This window comes from Pinus tabuliformis, chromosome 4_1 (genome assembly GCF_031772625.1).
Source record: "Pinus tabuliformis cultivar Carrire ecotype Pingquan chromosome 4_1, CPIR1, whole genome shotgun sequence".
NCBI classification, from domain to species: Eukaryota; Viridiplantae; Streptophyta; class Pinopsida; order Pinales; family Pinaceae; genus Pinus; species Pinus tabuliformis.
Window position 1 is genome coordinate 468,889,819 of NC_142303.1, and position 17,435 is coordinate 468,907,253.

The 17,435-nt window shown below is 38.4% G+C and overlaps 1 protein-coding gene across 1 annotated transcript in view; it reads left to right on the plus strand.

Annotated features, from left to right (window-relative positions):
* The window catches only part of LOC149176471 (Nucleotide-diphospho-sugar transferases superfamily protein), a 204,115-nt gene that overhangs the window by 75,513 nt on the left and 111,167 nt on the right, over positions 1-17,435 (plus strand). The window contains exon 5 of the mRNA XM_089419923.1: positions 6,113-6,184. Within this exon, the coding sequence (XP_089276049.1) occupies positions 6,113-6,184 (72 nt within the window). The remainder of the gene's footprint in view (positions 1-6,112; positions 6,185-17,435) is intronic.

Here is a 17,435-nt window from a genome sequence, read left to right on the forward strand (position 1 = left end):
TTGACATGGAATTCAAGAGCCTGCAAAAACCCTAACTTCCTCAGATCATATCTCTGAAAATATAGTGAACCAAGATCTGAAATTCGGTCAAGAGGTTTGTCAAGATTTAAGCTCAGATGGGTTTTAATTTCAGCTTTTGAAGTTTCGCAGGAAAAAAGTTATAGCGAAAATGCCACAATGACCTGTTTGAAGCCACAAAATCCCTACTAGAGAAGGATATGAGGGTCATTATTTATATGAATGTCTTGAGTTGAGAGGGTCCTCAACAAGTAAACGTTGGAGGGATTTTAGGAGAAAAAAACATTATTAATTATTGACTATTCAATGACCACAACCAATTATGAGTGCTATGCCACAACCCCATAGGGTTTTAGTCCACTAACTGGGGTTACTAACTTCAAACATGAATATCTCTCAAATCGTGAAGAATTACTTGGCGTGCCATATATCAATAGAAACATCTCGACGAGTAGAATCCATCTAGAAGATCCTTGACTCAGAATAGAGTAAGTTTTCAAGTCAAAATGCCCATGCAAGATCGGGGTAGCCCTTGGTGCTGCTTGGGTTGACGTCAATGACAACCATTGATCAACAAGGAGCTCACCATCCTCTTTTTCTTGGAGGATTTAGGAGTTTTTTTGTAGTTTCATGTGTTCATAAGGAAGATGTCGCCTTAGAATGGTTGATGACAAGGGGGTAGGGCTCCTACATTCCACAAGGTGACTTGGTTCTGAATAAAGTTTGAAAATACATCCTCTAAAAAGGGAGAAGCATGTGCCTAGATAAAGAGATAAACATTGTAGAAGATGAGCACCTTTTTGAATTCAAGAGATATATTATTTTGAACAATGCTTACATCTTTTGAGTCAGAATTTTCTTTACCTCTGCATGTGATAATGTCAACTTTTGGGTTCTTGAACTTTGCAATGTACTCTTTGACTCTCACAAAGTTATCCATTTTGAGATTTGGAAAGCTCCGTGTCGAGTCGATTCACTTGAGTGGTGTTCAGTGTGCCAAATTTGCTTTGCACTTTTGTTATTCTTGGTGTCATGAACAAGGTCTGGCTCCACATAGAGAGTAATCAATCTAAGGGCTTGATCTTTTACCAAGTAAACGAGGTCATTGAGAGTGGGAAGTGTCGAAATTTACATATGTCTTCTCTACTGATAATTGCTTTTAATGATTTACTTCATTTTATTTTCTTATCCATCATTTCATTATTAAACAATTACACAAAAGACATCAACCATTTAACATCTACAAGGGAAGGATCATGAAAAGACAGCCACACAAAGAACACAACAGTTTACCCTGGGAAAACCCACATGGGGGAAAAACCCAGCAACTTTTCCTCAGAGAAATCATCAAGTTCAACAGAGATACATCAGTCATATGCTAGGTCAAACTGACCATCAATCTAGCTAGGTCAAACCTGGTCCAACCCTCCTAGTCAAGTCCAACAACTTGCCCAAGAAGCTAGCTCTGGTCTGCCTAGCTAGGTCAGAATTTCAGCCTCCCTTTTCCTCCTTAAACTCGGTTCTGACATGCATTAGTCCTGAAACTAATCCTGAAATTCATCATGCCTCAGACTGCAACTCATTCTGTAATTCGTCATGCCTCAGACTGTAATTCATCCTGTAATTTATCATGCCTGAGACTTTCATATACTGCCTCAGACTGTAATTCATCCTGTAATTTATCATGCCTGAGACTTTCATATACTGCCTCAGACTTGTCTTATGCTTTTCCTCAGGAGATCTGGATTCCAAACTCAATATGAACAGAAGATCTGAATTACTCTTGGAGAGGAGGTCGAGTTACATATATATAGTCATCTTGCCATCTGAATGGGTGTGTCCCTTAACTAAGCCGACTTGAATATTTGGAGAGGCCGACTTGACTAGGAGGGGGCCGACATGGCTAATATGGAGTCACAAATCTTCAAATTTAAATTTTCAATTTTCTTCTTTTGCAAAGGCCATGAAGAACATGCCTTTCACATTTTTCTTTTGACAAAACAATAAATACATTTTTCTTTTATCACAAGCATGAAGAATATGCTAAATATAAATTTTTCTTTTGACACAAAACCATTACACGTACAAAATTTGTATGTTATGAAGACCGACCATAGCTACAAAATTCAACAGGAAGGTGTTTTCCAAATACATTCATAAACCTTTGCTGTGAGTAAGGATAAGACCAAATATGGTAGTTGGCCCTGTTAAAAAGGGGAAAATGCTAATTTCCATCCATAGATGCATAAGATCACAGCATAGCTCCAGAAAATTTGCAGTATTTTTGCTGAAAAGAGAGACAGAGAATGGTAGAGTCCTAGAAAAGGGCAAAGATCAGCAAAAGGTCCCCTTAAATATGCAGGAAAGTTTAAAAAACTGCCAAAGGAGGAGGCTGCTGGTGAAAGAAACAGTAAAAAACCTAGAAACTTGTTTTCCGACTGAAAAAGGGGTGCTGAACTTTCAGACCTGAAAAAGCCCTAAAACAGTTCTGGAAACCTTAATTTCAGACCTGAAACTGCCCTATAAGAATGTTGGATAGAGAAAGAAGAGTCCACATTGGCTCTGATAGTATGAGCTCATATGATAGTGGATGTATGGTGAAATATCCAACAAACCTTATACCGTCCAAGTGAAAATACAGCAGGAATGAAGCAACACTTAAGTGATGAATGTAAGGGAGATTTCTGTAATACCCAAGCATATTAACAAGAGAAGGGCACTAAAGGAAGATTGGCCTTAGGCCTTGATCAAATAATAACTTGAGTGAATAAATTACAAATGAGGAGTGTGCTTTATTTAAATTTTATTTACCTGCTTCAGGATTTAGGGTGCTAGCCCCGTGAGGGTGACTAGGTCGTCCTAGTCAAATATAGAAAAATACAATAGTGGGTTAATGCCCATATAGAGGCTCAATAAAGTACGAATACATCAAATAAAGGGTTGGCATGTAACTTCAAGTGAAGATTAACTATAATTTCAATGATGCCAATACATTTTAGCAGCTAAAATCAATGATTGAGTGCCATCCTAACTAAATATTGCACTTTTTCAATCATGAGATTAGTCCCACATAGCACATACACAATATAGACTATGAAAGGATTCATTAGGTAAAACCACATATTGCACTCTTTCAATCATGGGATTAATCCCACATTGCATTCACAAGACAGACTTTGAAAGGATTCATTAAAGTATTAAAGGAGCGCTCTAGAGATACCGGAGAGCAAGAAGAGCATGAAGAGAGACAAACTTATTGCTATAATACCTAAGTGCAACGTAAAAGGAGTGCAATCTAGCCAAGGGATTCGACCATGAAAAGCCTTATAACTGTTAATTTTTAGGGCCAGATAGTTCTCTGCTGTAGATAATTGTATTTTAAAAATTTTCAACATTTTCACATTACATTTATCCCATAAACATTATAACATCATTAGCAATTATGTAGAGAGAACATCAACAATGCAGCAGAACAGTAAGAAACAATAGAAGAAAAACATACACAATAGAGACACCAGGATTTAGGTCAGCAGCCAGGGCAAAACCCCACAAGGGGGAAAACCCAACCAAATTCTTCTTCTTAGATATTCATCAAATATTCAGCTGAGATACAATGTACAATAATATTGAGACATGTCTATCAATCATATTAGGCCTCCTAGGGCCGTTCCCAGATCATACTAGATCCTCATAAGAATGGTGCAGACATATTTGTCAAGGAGACATTCACAAGCCTTGCTGCCTCCTTATCACTTTCACAAGTAGTAACTCGGCCATAGGAGCATTTGTCACTGTCACTGTCAAGAGCACTAGAATCACTGCCATATATCACACTGTCATATATCACTGACATGCCATACAACACTACCATACAATTGTCATACATCACAGTCAGGAGAACTCTCCATATATCATTATCATAAGTATAAGTGTCACTGCCCAAATATCACTGTCATATGTGCAAATAGCACTGCCCAAACATCACTGTCATAGATCACTGCAGTCCAATCATCAGAACTAGAAGTATCACTGCCATATAATATCATGAAGTCATGCGTCACTGTCATGCCATACATCACATGTATCAAACTGCCATAAGGACAATGCATGTATAGTTTTCATGCCATACATCATATATATATCACTGTCATAAGAACAACCATGTCATATCTCTGTCATATAAGAACTGCCATGTCATATCATTGTCATATAAGAACTGTCATGTCATATCATAGTCATATAAGGACTGCCATGTCATATTACTGTCATATAATATTGTCATAAGGACAACTGTCATTACCATAAGAACACTGCCCAATCACAGATGATTATACCTTTGAGCTCAATGAATGAGGGCTCGATGACAAGCCCTTTTTGGACACTAAGGGCTTCTCAGATATGCCCTCTAGCAACTTTTACACAGCCCTTAACATTGTACACAGCCTGCCATATAATTTGACCAACCAGGACCTATTAATTTTTGCAATACATTATACAAGAAAATAAATCTGACGTCTGCTTGGAAGACTCAAACACCTTGGTCCTGGCTAGGGATTTCTGTGACGTCAGCCCTAAAACTCCTCCACAAACTTCGCTCAAGTCCTGTATCTCTGCGCTACCAGTTTTGGATAATGCAGCTTCCTTTTATAGTGGTTCCAGCCTAGAAATTAGCTCAAAGCTAGGGTTCAACCTTCCTGCAATTGACAGAGATTTTGGCCTGTTACACCTCAAAAAGCTTGCAAGGATTATGCCCAGAATTCGGCCAGGTCTTAGGTCTGTTTCCAAGGGTGATTTCCATCTGTTTAGGGTTCGACCCTCCTGCAATACTTTGGCCCTGATTCCAAGACAAACACATCACCAAACTGTGTACAGAATGTCGTACTTAACCCTTCTCAAACTCGGCCTGTAAAAACACAAGGAAAGGTAACAATCTCGATCTTCTTCTCCACCTCAGAATAGCTTCTATAGGTCTCGGCTGCCTCAGATAGAGATGCCACAGATGCCCAAAAACTACCATAGATGCTCTCAAAATTGAATGCCAAATAGTGGAGGATAGGTGCCAATTTATAGTTGATCCACCATGTGAAGGGTTGCGACCATTGGGGCAGACTGACATGAATATTATGAGGCCGACTTGTATATTATGGGGGGAAACACAAATTCAAATTTGCTTCTAAATATATTTAATAAATTCCTTAATGATTGCTTGCCCAAATAAATTTGTGACATTAAATAATAATAAGAGGAGGGCCAAATAATAATTTCCTTTACCCAAATTAAATTCTCTTTGGGGCAAGATGGGTTTCTCTTGGGGAATTTCATCCCTAGCTGCCCCAAATTTCAACAATAACTGTATTGAGAGCTAGATTAGTTGGATTGGTCATCTCATACTCCTTTCTGTTTATGTTGTAAACAAACTGTGTAATAATGAATAAAGAGTTATTGTAAATTTTAAACAAAGATGAAACAAACTGCTAATGATATTATGTACTTGTAAGCCATTGTACCTCAGTGAAAATGAAACCAGTGACATGCCAGTATGAGGGAAATAGCTTGATACCTATGCTCCCTCATGGAGTTACAGCACCATCTTTCCTCACTTGGATACTGCATATGCTAAATCCATTTGAAAGGAAGTTAATGCTAATGTCTCACCTTTGTTTTGATTAGTGGGCATTGTCTTAAACGTAACTCTGCTGATATTAGTGGATATGCATAATTTGTGAACTACATTCTTTAATCAACTAAGTGTTGAAGCATTTTCTTTGTCAATTTTAAAATCTGAAAGAAGAGAGAAGTTTGAGACTGAGTATAGGTTTCCATTCAATGGTTATTGATTTATACTATGTGATTCCATGTCTAATATTGCTTACTATTTCAGTTAAATTGCATTCAGTCGAGGAATATCAAGCAAGATTTTTTACATTATAATCTGTGTCGTTTATAGAACTAGTTGAATGGCTGTTTTCCCTGTAATGTTATTTCCTTGGCATGAACAAATATGGTTTGGTTGTATTTGGAAGGATGTGTATTGATTGCTTTGGTGTTGTAATGAAATACTGATTTCCTTTTCTCGGAACTACTTATTTTTTAGGATCGAGTTGATGCAAAAGTTATTGTAGCTGGATTGTCGACAACATGCAGCCAAAAAATACATAACCAGCTGGTAAGTTCAATTTTAACTTGCCTTTTGTTTGCTGACCATTTTAAAGTCCCCAAAGTGACAGCACACATAATAGTTAGTCGTGATACATGTACATCTCCTCCCAAGGGGGTTGTTCTTTAGAACCGTCTTGATAGCTATCGGACTTGGTGGATGACCTCTTTAACTAGGATTTTTCCTTCCTTGTGGACAACTTTGTTTCATTTGTTCAATTTGCTATTTGTTAGTTGTTTGGAAATGCATAATAGTGAAGTGGTTTCTTGATATATTTATTTTGACTTTAGAACAAATGGAACATATAATAGAGCAATTTTCATTTCATGACAAGTATTAATGTAATAAGATCATTCCACAAAGATTCTTAAGTAAGAAATATTATATATTAATATATCAAAGATAAATAGGTATAAAAAATAATTATACCCAAATTGTGTTGAAGCTTGTGGTGGCTTCAACACAATAGGCTTGGTGTCTTAGCATGTGGAAGATTATTTATTGCCTCTTTAGGTGCTTGCTTGGCGGAGTAGATTGTAAGCGAACAAAGTTCGTTCTTCAAGTTAAATTCTCCGGAAGACATGGAATATGTAGATCTCCATTGAGATACAAGAACATATATTAAAATGTATGAATAAGAATGATGATACAATTGAGAGTGAGGGGCTTGCTTATATACCAAGTAGGTGTCCCTTTATGAACATTTATGTCTCCTTATAAATGCCACTTTGTTTAACTAATTATTACTTATTTACATATTATTATGTTTATTATTTATTATCTATATTTATTACTTTTACATAATTATATTCATAACATTTCCTTCCTCTTCAAAAAGCTTTGTCTTCAAAGCTTGCTAATGAAAGGGTTTGATCTTTTTTTCTGCTATGAATGTCTCCTCGTCTTGGGACAATCATCTTTGTCGATACAAGTTGATATGATCTTTGGAGTGATATATAAAATTGTCGCACGGAGGAAGGATCTGACCATCCTAAATTAATCTTTTGTGAAATCTTTTGATTACTGGAAACTTGTGATGAACTGTTATCACTAGACTGAGTTGTGTGCACTTCAGTGTTCTTCGAAACATAAGTTTTTTGTTTATGTTCTGAGTGATACAGATTCGTAGATTGATTGGGATGTTTGTTCTTGTGATTCAGATGTAGATACAAAGTTCTTTTGGTTTCCCTTATCATGTGTGTGGCTAGTTCTGATTTACCTAAGGTTTTGATGTCGTCGAGTTGGTTACAAAATCTCCACTTGGAATTTCCTTCCGTATCTTCTTCTTGAGTTGTGATATTCACTGGATTAGTATTCATTCCATTTTCTTCAACTTGGACTCAAACGACTGGAGACTTCGATACTACTTCTTGAAATTGTTCTAACTTGTCATTTAGTGACTTCTTGTCACGTTTAAGCTTCTTTATTTGTGTAAGGAGATTTTGGTTATGATTCCTTAGATGTAAAACCTCTTCGCTTTTTGGATTGTTGATTTTATTCTTAGTAGCCTCATCATCTTTTAAACTTTTGATTTGTTCTAATAATGTTTGATTAAGGTTCTTTAAATGTAAATTTTCTTCTTCTTGTTCCAACAAGTGCTTCTTGAGTTCCTTCTTTATGGCTTTAGCTTTCTTGACTTGTTCGAGTAGTTTTTCATTATGTTCTCTGAGGCACAAAATTTCTGTCTTCATTGGAAATGACTTCTTCAAGCTCTTTCTGTTTCTTTGGTATAGTTTTTTTATTATCTTGAAACATTAATTCCGAAATATCCTTAAAGTCTTCTGATGAAGGCTTTATCGGTTTTGACTTCATTGTCACATCAAAATCTTTTTTTCTAAGTTTAAGATGAACGTACCCAATTCTTTTAACCAAGGTTGACCCAAAATGATGTCAATTTTTGGGTTAAACATAGTTACGACATGGAATTGAGAGGTGCATTCATAGTGGTCAATTATTACTTGTAAGTCATTAATTTCATATTCTTTTTTGCCAAAAATATCTGTTCTTTCTCCTATGTCTGACTTTGGAATTAATAGTTAATTTGCTAGATTAACATTGATGTAATTTAACTCGTGACTTGTGTTGATGTGATATTAATTTCCTTCCCTTAGGTATCCCCTTTTAATGTAATTAATCTATAATATGCAATTGGAATACTTTTATAGGAAAATTTTCCTTCCTCTCCTTTTGAATTAGACTCCATTTGCCTTTTCCGAGATGAAATTAGGGTTTTCGAAGATAACACCTTCTTAATCTCTATAATAAAATATTATTATTTCCTCCTTCTGTAATCTTGTACCATAGTACTCTTTTTCTTGGGGGAGCTTTTTTTTGTTGTTGTTCTTTATCAGTAATAACCTTCAAACTTATTATTCCTTAAAACCTTAGTATTGAATCCTTAGCAATTTCCCCTAACTTTCTTTAGTGAAATGTATAAACTTTATAACCCCTTATATATTATTTTCTTTGTATAACCTTTTAGATCTCTTATAAAAATATCCTTTTTGACTTATATATATATATATATATATATATATATATATATATATTTCCCACTTAAAAAAAGTTAATATGGCTCCACTATTTAAATAAACTGCTCCCTATATTTATTATAATGCTTTTAAAAGTACTCTTCCTTTGTTATAACTTGTTATCCTTATGTCTCTTTATAGTTCTAGATCTAACCCTTTATATACTTTAATATAAGGATCTTTTAAGTAACCTTCTATAATAATACCCACTTTGTACTTATATATATTTTCAATAATTTTATGACTTGAACTTTTCTTTAAAATACCCTTTTATAATATAAAACTTTTCTTTATAGATCTTTTATTTACAACCTTATCTTTTTTTTTTTGAAAAGTTACAACCCTAGTGAATTGTGGCTATTTATCTCTTTGGGGTATAATATAAAATATATGTTGTCATGAATTTAAACTCATAAAATGTTAAAATATTATCTAAATAATTAAATGGTTAATTGCAATCAATTAATTAGGAATGGCCAATCAACTCCTATTAAAGGAGCACCGCCTCATCGTTGTAATCATCATTCTAATATTATCATCTTATCAAATATATTACATACAGAAATATCTGTGTATTCTCAGAAATCAGTCAACAATTAGAAATCATTTTTTTCTAACAGTGGTATCAGAGCCAAAATTCTTTTGGTGACACCCCACATCACCTTGCTGGCTGTCAGGCCCTACAAGTCTCCTATCCTCAGCCTGCTCCATTGTTTCGCTGCTGCAAAGCTACTGCTCTCGGAACAGTGATGCACTGTGCTTTGTGGGGGCAAAGCCGTTGCTCTTCGAACAATGGTGCAGTTCCCTAAGCTCAGTGGCGTGGAGGAACAACGTGCCGTGGAGGAGCAATCATGACGTCTGTAGTTCTGGCGTGGAACAACCGTGCCACCGTGGAACAATCCACTGCCAGCATCTGTTTGCGCGTGCAAAGTCCAAGGTGATCGAGAGATTGTTCGCTACAAGTCCAATTGTGGTCAACGATTGTGATTGTTTTCTTTCTTCTTTTTCGGTCATACACTGGTCCATTAACACGTTAAAAACTATATATATTTTATATAATTATAATTATATAGTATATATAAATTATAATCATAATATATTTATATATATTTTTTTGTTGAAGCAAGAGTCGAGCCTTCTATATTATTAAAAAGGAAAATAATTACATAAAGTATAGGGCCTACGAGGGCCTGTGGGTCCCAGGCAGCGCGTTGTCCACCGAGACTTCAAACCAAACCAACGAAAATAAAACCTAACAAACTTCCCTTCAAATATCAGCGGAGGCAAGACAAAAAGAGCTGGCTCCTAGCGCCCATAAAACCTTAAACATACGGGTCCTAATAGAAAAGGAAATAAATTCCAAAAGGAAGCCGGGTCCACATTTCATCGAACTCAGGACATTGTTTCCCGCCCGGGAACTATTGCCCCTCCCGCCTTGCCTTTTAATCTGAACCATCCATTCCTCTCTACGGATCCAACGGCCAAGGAGAAAATCATGGTGCCAATCTGCTCGGCGCTTAACTCCCGGAACCGCTGACAAGCATGATCCTTCCTGACCGTCGATCCGCCATGATTAATCCAACGATCAAGAATCATATCGCACGGGTCAAGTGGACCGAACAATAGCGCGTGATGAGGGTGGTATTTGGTCCCTCCCCTTGGCCACGTGTCGATTGATGAATGGAATCGCTCCCGAAACTTCAAAACCGCTTTCTGCCTAGAATGCATGCGATATGCCGAAAACCGCTCCAAGAGCGGTATGGTGTCCAAAGTGAGAAAACCCGCGGTATTCCAGCCCGCCGAAAAAATTCGGATTCCGATCCTCCTGCCCATAAACTGCGAATTCGATTCTTCCGCACATTTTGCCTCTGTAGCCTCTGTTTCCAAAATTTTCTGGGATGCGGAGACCGACAGTGAATTGCCTTCCACACGGGCCAGATTGAGAGATGGGCCGAAACACAAAAAGGAACCTAGTCATCTGGAACCAGCCTCCCAGGCTCTATGTTGAAACACCCTGCGATCCTCTTTAACCTGGTTATGACAAACCGACTTTAAGCTGTTCTGAGGCATATCTTGCCGTTCTATTTTAACCTTACACTCAGGATGGTTCACTCCATGATTGGCCATAATATCCGCCAATTTATTGGCCGACCTTCGCACATGATTAAACCTGACTGTGCGAAGGCTTTGGACGTGTTGTTGAATCCTCTGAAAGACTTGGATCAGTCTCCAGTGTTTGGAGACTTTTTCTGGCGCTGTACCATCGCTGATTCTCTTGACTGAGTTAACAATTAGCTGAGAATCAACTTCAAGAATCACATTTTGGCGGTTATCCTGCTTTAGAAAGTCGCGACACTGTTCCATAGCCATGGGCTTTGCCATATTGTTAGTGGCCTTTCCTAAATGGTAGTGAAAGATGACAAGAATGCTGCCATTTTTATCCCTCAACACCCCTCCAAAACCAGCAGTTCTCGGGTTGCCTTTTGAAGCCCCGTTAATATTGTATTTTAAAAAACCTTGTGGGGGAGGGTGCCAGATTTCCTGCTCAGAGACCCTCCCTTGAGGGATGAGCCCCTGCAATCCCAATCGACTAAGAATCCTCGACTCTGCAACTGAAGGAGGGTTCTTAGGGGGGGTCCTTACAATGGTACCAACCGTTTCCTTAATCTGGTGTAAGATCTGCTCAAATAGTCGATGGGGGGTGCTTTTCTCATTCTTGAATATTCTTTTGTTCCTTTCTTTCTAGACATTCCATATAACAAAGCCTGGTGAGAGAGCCCAAGCCGTGTCTAGATATTCATACACCTTTGGTATTTGTCTGTCTGCTAGAATAAGGCAGCTAACGAATCCCACAACCCTGAGGTAAAACTGCAATTGTTAAGAAGATGCTCCATAGTTTCTTCTTGTTCACCATAGCGCTGGCATCTGGAAGGCCCCAAAACTCCCCTCTTCCTGATGTTTTCCCAGGTCAAGATTTTCTTATGATAAACCAGCCACATGAAAAGTTTGATCTTCATCCAGCCTTGATGCCTCCATAGGTTCAACCAAATCCTGTCTGGTACTTGGGAATCCAGCTCAAGGAGTAATCGTTTTCCCTCCTTGAGATTAAAGCAACCCTCATTATTGTTGCCCCATCTGAGTTGGTCCTACCCCTCGGTAACCAATATTCTCCTTTGCTCCATCAAATTCCTAAGCTCGTTTGCCTTTTCTTTCAAAGGGCTGCCATCCCTGTATTCCAGGTGCCTCCAGGTTCTCCATTTACCTGCACTATTGGTGTGATCCCAGAAATCTTTTACCTTAATTAATCCTTTAGAGTTTGTCTCATTCTTGAGATCCACAAAGTCCTCTGATATTAGTATGGGTTCCTGTTGCCATTTATCCTCCCAAAATAAGGCCAAATTTCCATCTCTGATTTCCCAGAAGCTATTTTTTTGTACCAATCCTCTATTCTCCCAGGCCTTGTTCCAGACTTGTGAGCCTTTAATGCTTCCAGACATTCTTATGTGATCATTCGACTGCCAAGATCTGGCATATTTCCTGTTCCATATACTAGCCCATTGTGCCTTTGGATCTTTGACCCAATGCCGTCATAATTTTGCCCCTAAAACCTTGCTAAGAATCTCCGGATCATCCAATCCTAGTCCCCCATGGTTTTTAGGTTTGCAGATTTTATCCCAGGCCACCAAGGCCCATTTCTTTCTTTCCTCCCCTTTACCCCAAAGAAAGTCTCTTTGAATGGATCTGAAATGTTGCAAGACTCCTTTAGGAGCTGGGATCACTGATAGCATGAAGACTGGGATTGCTTGAAGAACATATTTTGTGAGGACCAGCCTTCCAGCCAAGTTTAAAGATTTTATAGTCCATTTCTTGATTTTGTCCTGCATCTTGTTGATCACTGGCTCCCAAATGCTCGTGTAGAGGTTTATCAGTAAGAGGCATTCCCAAATATTTTGAAGGAAGGATGTCTCTTTGAAAGCCCAGAATTCTGGAAATATTTCTCTGAATGGCTATATTAGTATTAAAGATTTTTTTTTTTTGATTTGGAAAGATTCACTTCCATACCTGAAGCCTTGGCAAAGTCTCATAGGATTTGTTTATATGCGAGAGCTTTTTTGACTGTTGGGATTCCCTGCAGCATGGTATCATCAACAAATTGATGATGAGTCAAGGCCAATCCATCATCTGAAAGTTGGAGACCTTTGATCTGACCCGAATCTTTTGCATTCTTGATAGACCTGCCCAATCCTTCCTTCATGAGGATGAAGAGAAAAGGCGAGAGAGGATCTCCTTGTCTGAGGCCTCTTGAAGGAATAAAAGTCTTCGAGGGAGAGCCATTAACCAGAATAGAAAAGCTGGCAAAAGTGACCAGGGCCATGACCCATCTTACCAGCTGTGATCAAACCCAAAAGCAATAAGAACTTTCCTAATATAGGTCCAATTCGCTTATCATAGGCTTTAACTATATCCAATTGCATAATCATTCCTGCCTTCCTATTGCTGGTTAGAGAGTGCACAACTTCATGAGCTTGGATGATATTATCAAGAATCTGTCTACCTTCCACATAACCAGATTGTTCCACCGAAACTAGAGTGGGAAGGAGAGGCTTGAGTCTATTGGCCACTGCCTTAGAAATAATCTTATAAACCACATTGCAAAGAGCAATGGGTCTAAACCTATCAGGAGTTTGAGCCAAGTCCTGTTTAGGGATCAGGGCAATAAAGGAGGTATTGAGCGCTTTCAAAATGGTCTTATTCCTTCTGGAATCTTCCACTACATTCAGAATGTCTTGTTTGAATATACTCCTGCAGGCTTTGAAAAAGTCCACACTGAAACCATCAGGGCCTGGCACCTTACCATTCTGCATTTCCCTAAGGACTTCGCTGATCTCCTCTTTAGTCACTGGCCTGTTAAGGTTATAATTGTCCTCTCTAGAGACTAGACTGGGTATATGTCTTGTAAGATCCCTGATGGCCTGTTCTCGATTTGAAATTGTTTCTTTAGCAATATCGCTGAAGTGCCGAACTAGCACAACTTCTATCTCCTTATGAGAATTGAGAAAATTACCATCCTTGTCCTTGATCGAGGAAATCCTGTTATGGGCTCTGTTCTCAATCGTGGATCTGTGGAAAAATCTAGTATTCCTCTCACCTTCTTTCAGCGATTGAACACGAGACTTTTGTCTCGAATATATTTCCTCTGGTTTGCATAAATTCTCCCAGTCTTGATGGCATTTGGAAACCTGATCACTTTTGTCTTTGTCAAAGCCATCCGTGATAAGGGCTTGATTGAGTACCTGCATTTTATCTTCAACAGATTTTTTAGCTTCAAAAATATTGCCAAATTCCTTTCTATTCCAGTATTTGAGCCCGAGCTTGATGTGTTTTAGCCTCTTATGAAGAAGGAACATTCTTGAGCCCTGAATATTCAGATCTTCTGACCACCAGGTTGTAATGTTACCAATGAAATCTGGGTGGGAGAGCCATATATTCTCAAATCTAAAAGGTCTATTCGTAGGGGCTCCAATGTCTTGCACCTCTAGTTGAACCAGCCAGTGATTTGAGCCTCCAAATGGGAGGACTCTTGCTATCATTTCTTTTTCTATGAGCATAAGATCCTCTGAGATCATGAATCTATCTAATTTTGAGGCCACCTGAGACTCACCTCCTCTTTTGTTGTTCCATGTAAAGAGACCATTACTTGTTACCATGTCCACTAACTTCATGTTATCTATGAAAGTTTGAAAAGCGACCGAATCTTTACTTGTAATTCTGGTTCCCCCTTTTTTCTCCGAAAGTGATTTGATCATGTTGAAATCACCCTCCAAAATCCATGGTAATCCTGCATGTCTTTTTCGGAGATCCTCTAGAGAATTTAGAAACCTAAGTTTCTCATCTATTCTTTGAGGACCATACACATTCGTTAGCAGGTAGGTTTCCTTGTCTCCCACAGGCTGAATGACCATAGATAAATAATCTCTAGATGCTTCAGCATCTATTATGCCGATTTTTTGGGGATTCCAAAGAGTGAGAACCCCACCTGCAGTATTTTCTGCTTTGACTTCCAGAAACTCAAATCTATTAAGCCATTTGTTGTGGATTTCTTTTATTTTTTGAATGGAACATTTGGTTTCCTGGATGAAGATCACATCCGGAGCTACTTGTTTCATTCTATTATTCAGAATTCTTTGTTTTCTTTTACTACCTAGACCCCTAATATTCCAAGAAGTAAACTTCATAATTAAAGATTTGTAAAGGAGTAGTTGGTTAGGTCTTTCATCTTACCTGAATCTATCATTAGCTTTCCACATTCCATCAAAAGCTCATTCTGCTTTTTTCTGCCTCTTTTCTTTCCTGGGTTTCTGGGTGCTAATCCTGGTGTGGTTTTCATCATTTTCACACCTTCGCTGCCCAATTTTTCCTTGTTTCTTTGCCCCTGCATTCCTTTGGTTTGAGTTTTCCATAAGAACAACTGCTGAACTCTGCTGAACTCCTCTGGTGGTAATGAATCTATGCCTTCCCTGGTTCCTTGATCCAAGAAACCTTGTAGATCTAGGTTCTCTTTCTCCAGTATCTCCTGTAGTTCATGGTCCTCCATTTCCATCTCACTCTGGGTCATTTCATGGTCCATCTCCGGCTTTGTTTCATTCATCGTAGTTTCTTTCTGCTTGATATTATCTTGTGCTATGCCCTCCTCCCCCGACGTAACTACTTCTGTGTGATCTTCTTTTGTAACACCTTCTTCCTCTTTGAGAACTTGGAACCTGTTCTGACTGGTTTGCTGTCCTCTTGATTTTTGTGTCTTTGGCCCTCTTTTGCTTCCTTTTTCTTTATGTGCCACTTTGTGATAGCTTTCAGTATCTTTCATAGTGTCAGCTTTGTTCCTATTTTCTATTTTACTGAGAGGGCAGTCTCTGACTAGGTGCCCATGCTCATGGCATTTGCAGCATCTGAATGGTATATGTTCATAATCTACTGTTTGTACCCACTCTTCATCAAATACTTCCAAGATTACCTCATCCGGTAGGGCTCCAGAGAGATCCATCTCCACACAATGCGGTTTCGACCGGTGGGCCTGCTAACCGGCTGGTTAGACCGGTAACCGGTTAGCAAGGCTGGTTTTGAAAACTATGGGTACAATCGATGTACAAGACATTCAATGGGGATGTGGGCCATCTGAACAAACATGTGTCAACATGCCCAAATGGAAACCCCATGCTGAAGTATGCCCATGGAAGAGCCTTCATCAAACCAACGATATACCCCATTTACACTTTTGTTGTTGCCCTGGATGATGAACAGTGCATGGGAAAGACAGAACAAGGAGCTGGGCCTCCAAGTGTCTCTCACAACCTGCAATCCACCCTTCTTTGTTGGTGAGAGAAAGATGCCTATGTGAATTTGTGAAATAGCTTAATAAGTCATGGATTTTGAAGGGGGTAACATGAGCCATGACTCATCTCAGCATTCAGGATGTGGCCAATGTCAACAACCTCAAATTTATAAGCCATTGCATTTAGAATAGGAATTATGGGTTGTGAATTCCCTCTAAACTATTCCAGATTTAGATTTCTAGCCTTCTCTTCAAGAAGACACGCTGCTAGATGTTTGGACAAGGACCACTGGAAACATGCAGACTACAACATACCTGTTTGACAGAAAAGGAAGCCTGCCTTGCAAGCTTAGTTGATCTCCTAATAAATATGAAAGCAACAATTACCCCATTTATAAAGGAAATTAGCAACAATATCATCTTCTGCAAGAAGGAAATGATGATCATCTGGAGTGGTCCTCATGTATTGTCATTTGTGATGCCATTTCCATGCAATTAGGCCTTTCTCAGGTTTTCGACTCAGCATCCTGCAATCAGCAGTTAGGCAGCAACAATGCACAGAAGACATTCCAACAGTTCTGGACACCGAACTCAATGTGTTTTGTATTTCAATAATAACATTATGGTACAGACATTTCCAGTTAAAATTTCCTTTTTGTTTCTCAGACCCTTCTCTTTCTCAGGGTCTCTCCAACTGCTCCTCTCACACTGCTGCTATTTTGTGGTTTTGTTCTGTTTTCTGTCTTTGTTCTTGCTAATTTCTTCTGTTGTCATAATTCATCTATTTATTTTTCCTGTAGCAGTTCTGGTCTTTTGGTCTTCCAGTTAATTGATCTATTGCATTCTCTAGCATCCATATTTAGTCATATTTCCTTTAGTTCTTTTGCTGCATTTCCCCCTAACCAGGACTAATGCTCCTGCATGTCATTTTCCTATAAGTCTATGTTCAGCAGTTTGTCAAATGTCTTGTAGTGGGTTCATAGTCTGTCCTTAGTAATTTTCATATCTAGTATAAATTGGCTTTTGGCTTTCATCTGTTATAGCGAGCTTGTCCTTGCAATGCTTTTGTTCCCTGAAGGTTGATAGTTTTGTGTTCCTAAGTTGTGACAATGGTGCTGGGATGTACATTTAAAGTAAAGGCAAACAATCCTCGAAAAGATTTGTTGAAGGCAAAAAACTGGCAAACAATAAAAGGTGCAAAATATTGCACAATCCTTGAAAGATTTGTTGAAGCCTAACATTGATTAAACACCAAGTTTCTGCCCTCTAATCATGCTGGAACACTCTTTTCTCATATAGCGAGTGGAAAGGAAGCAAATGAGACCCAAAATTGCCTCATATAGACTTATGCACCAGCAGTATTTTAAGAAAACATCATGAATTTTGTAAATGTGAGAAA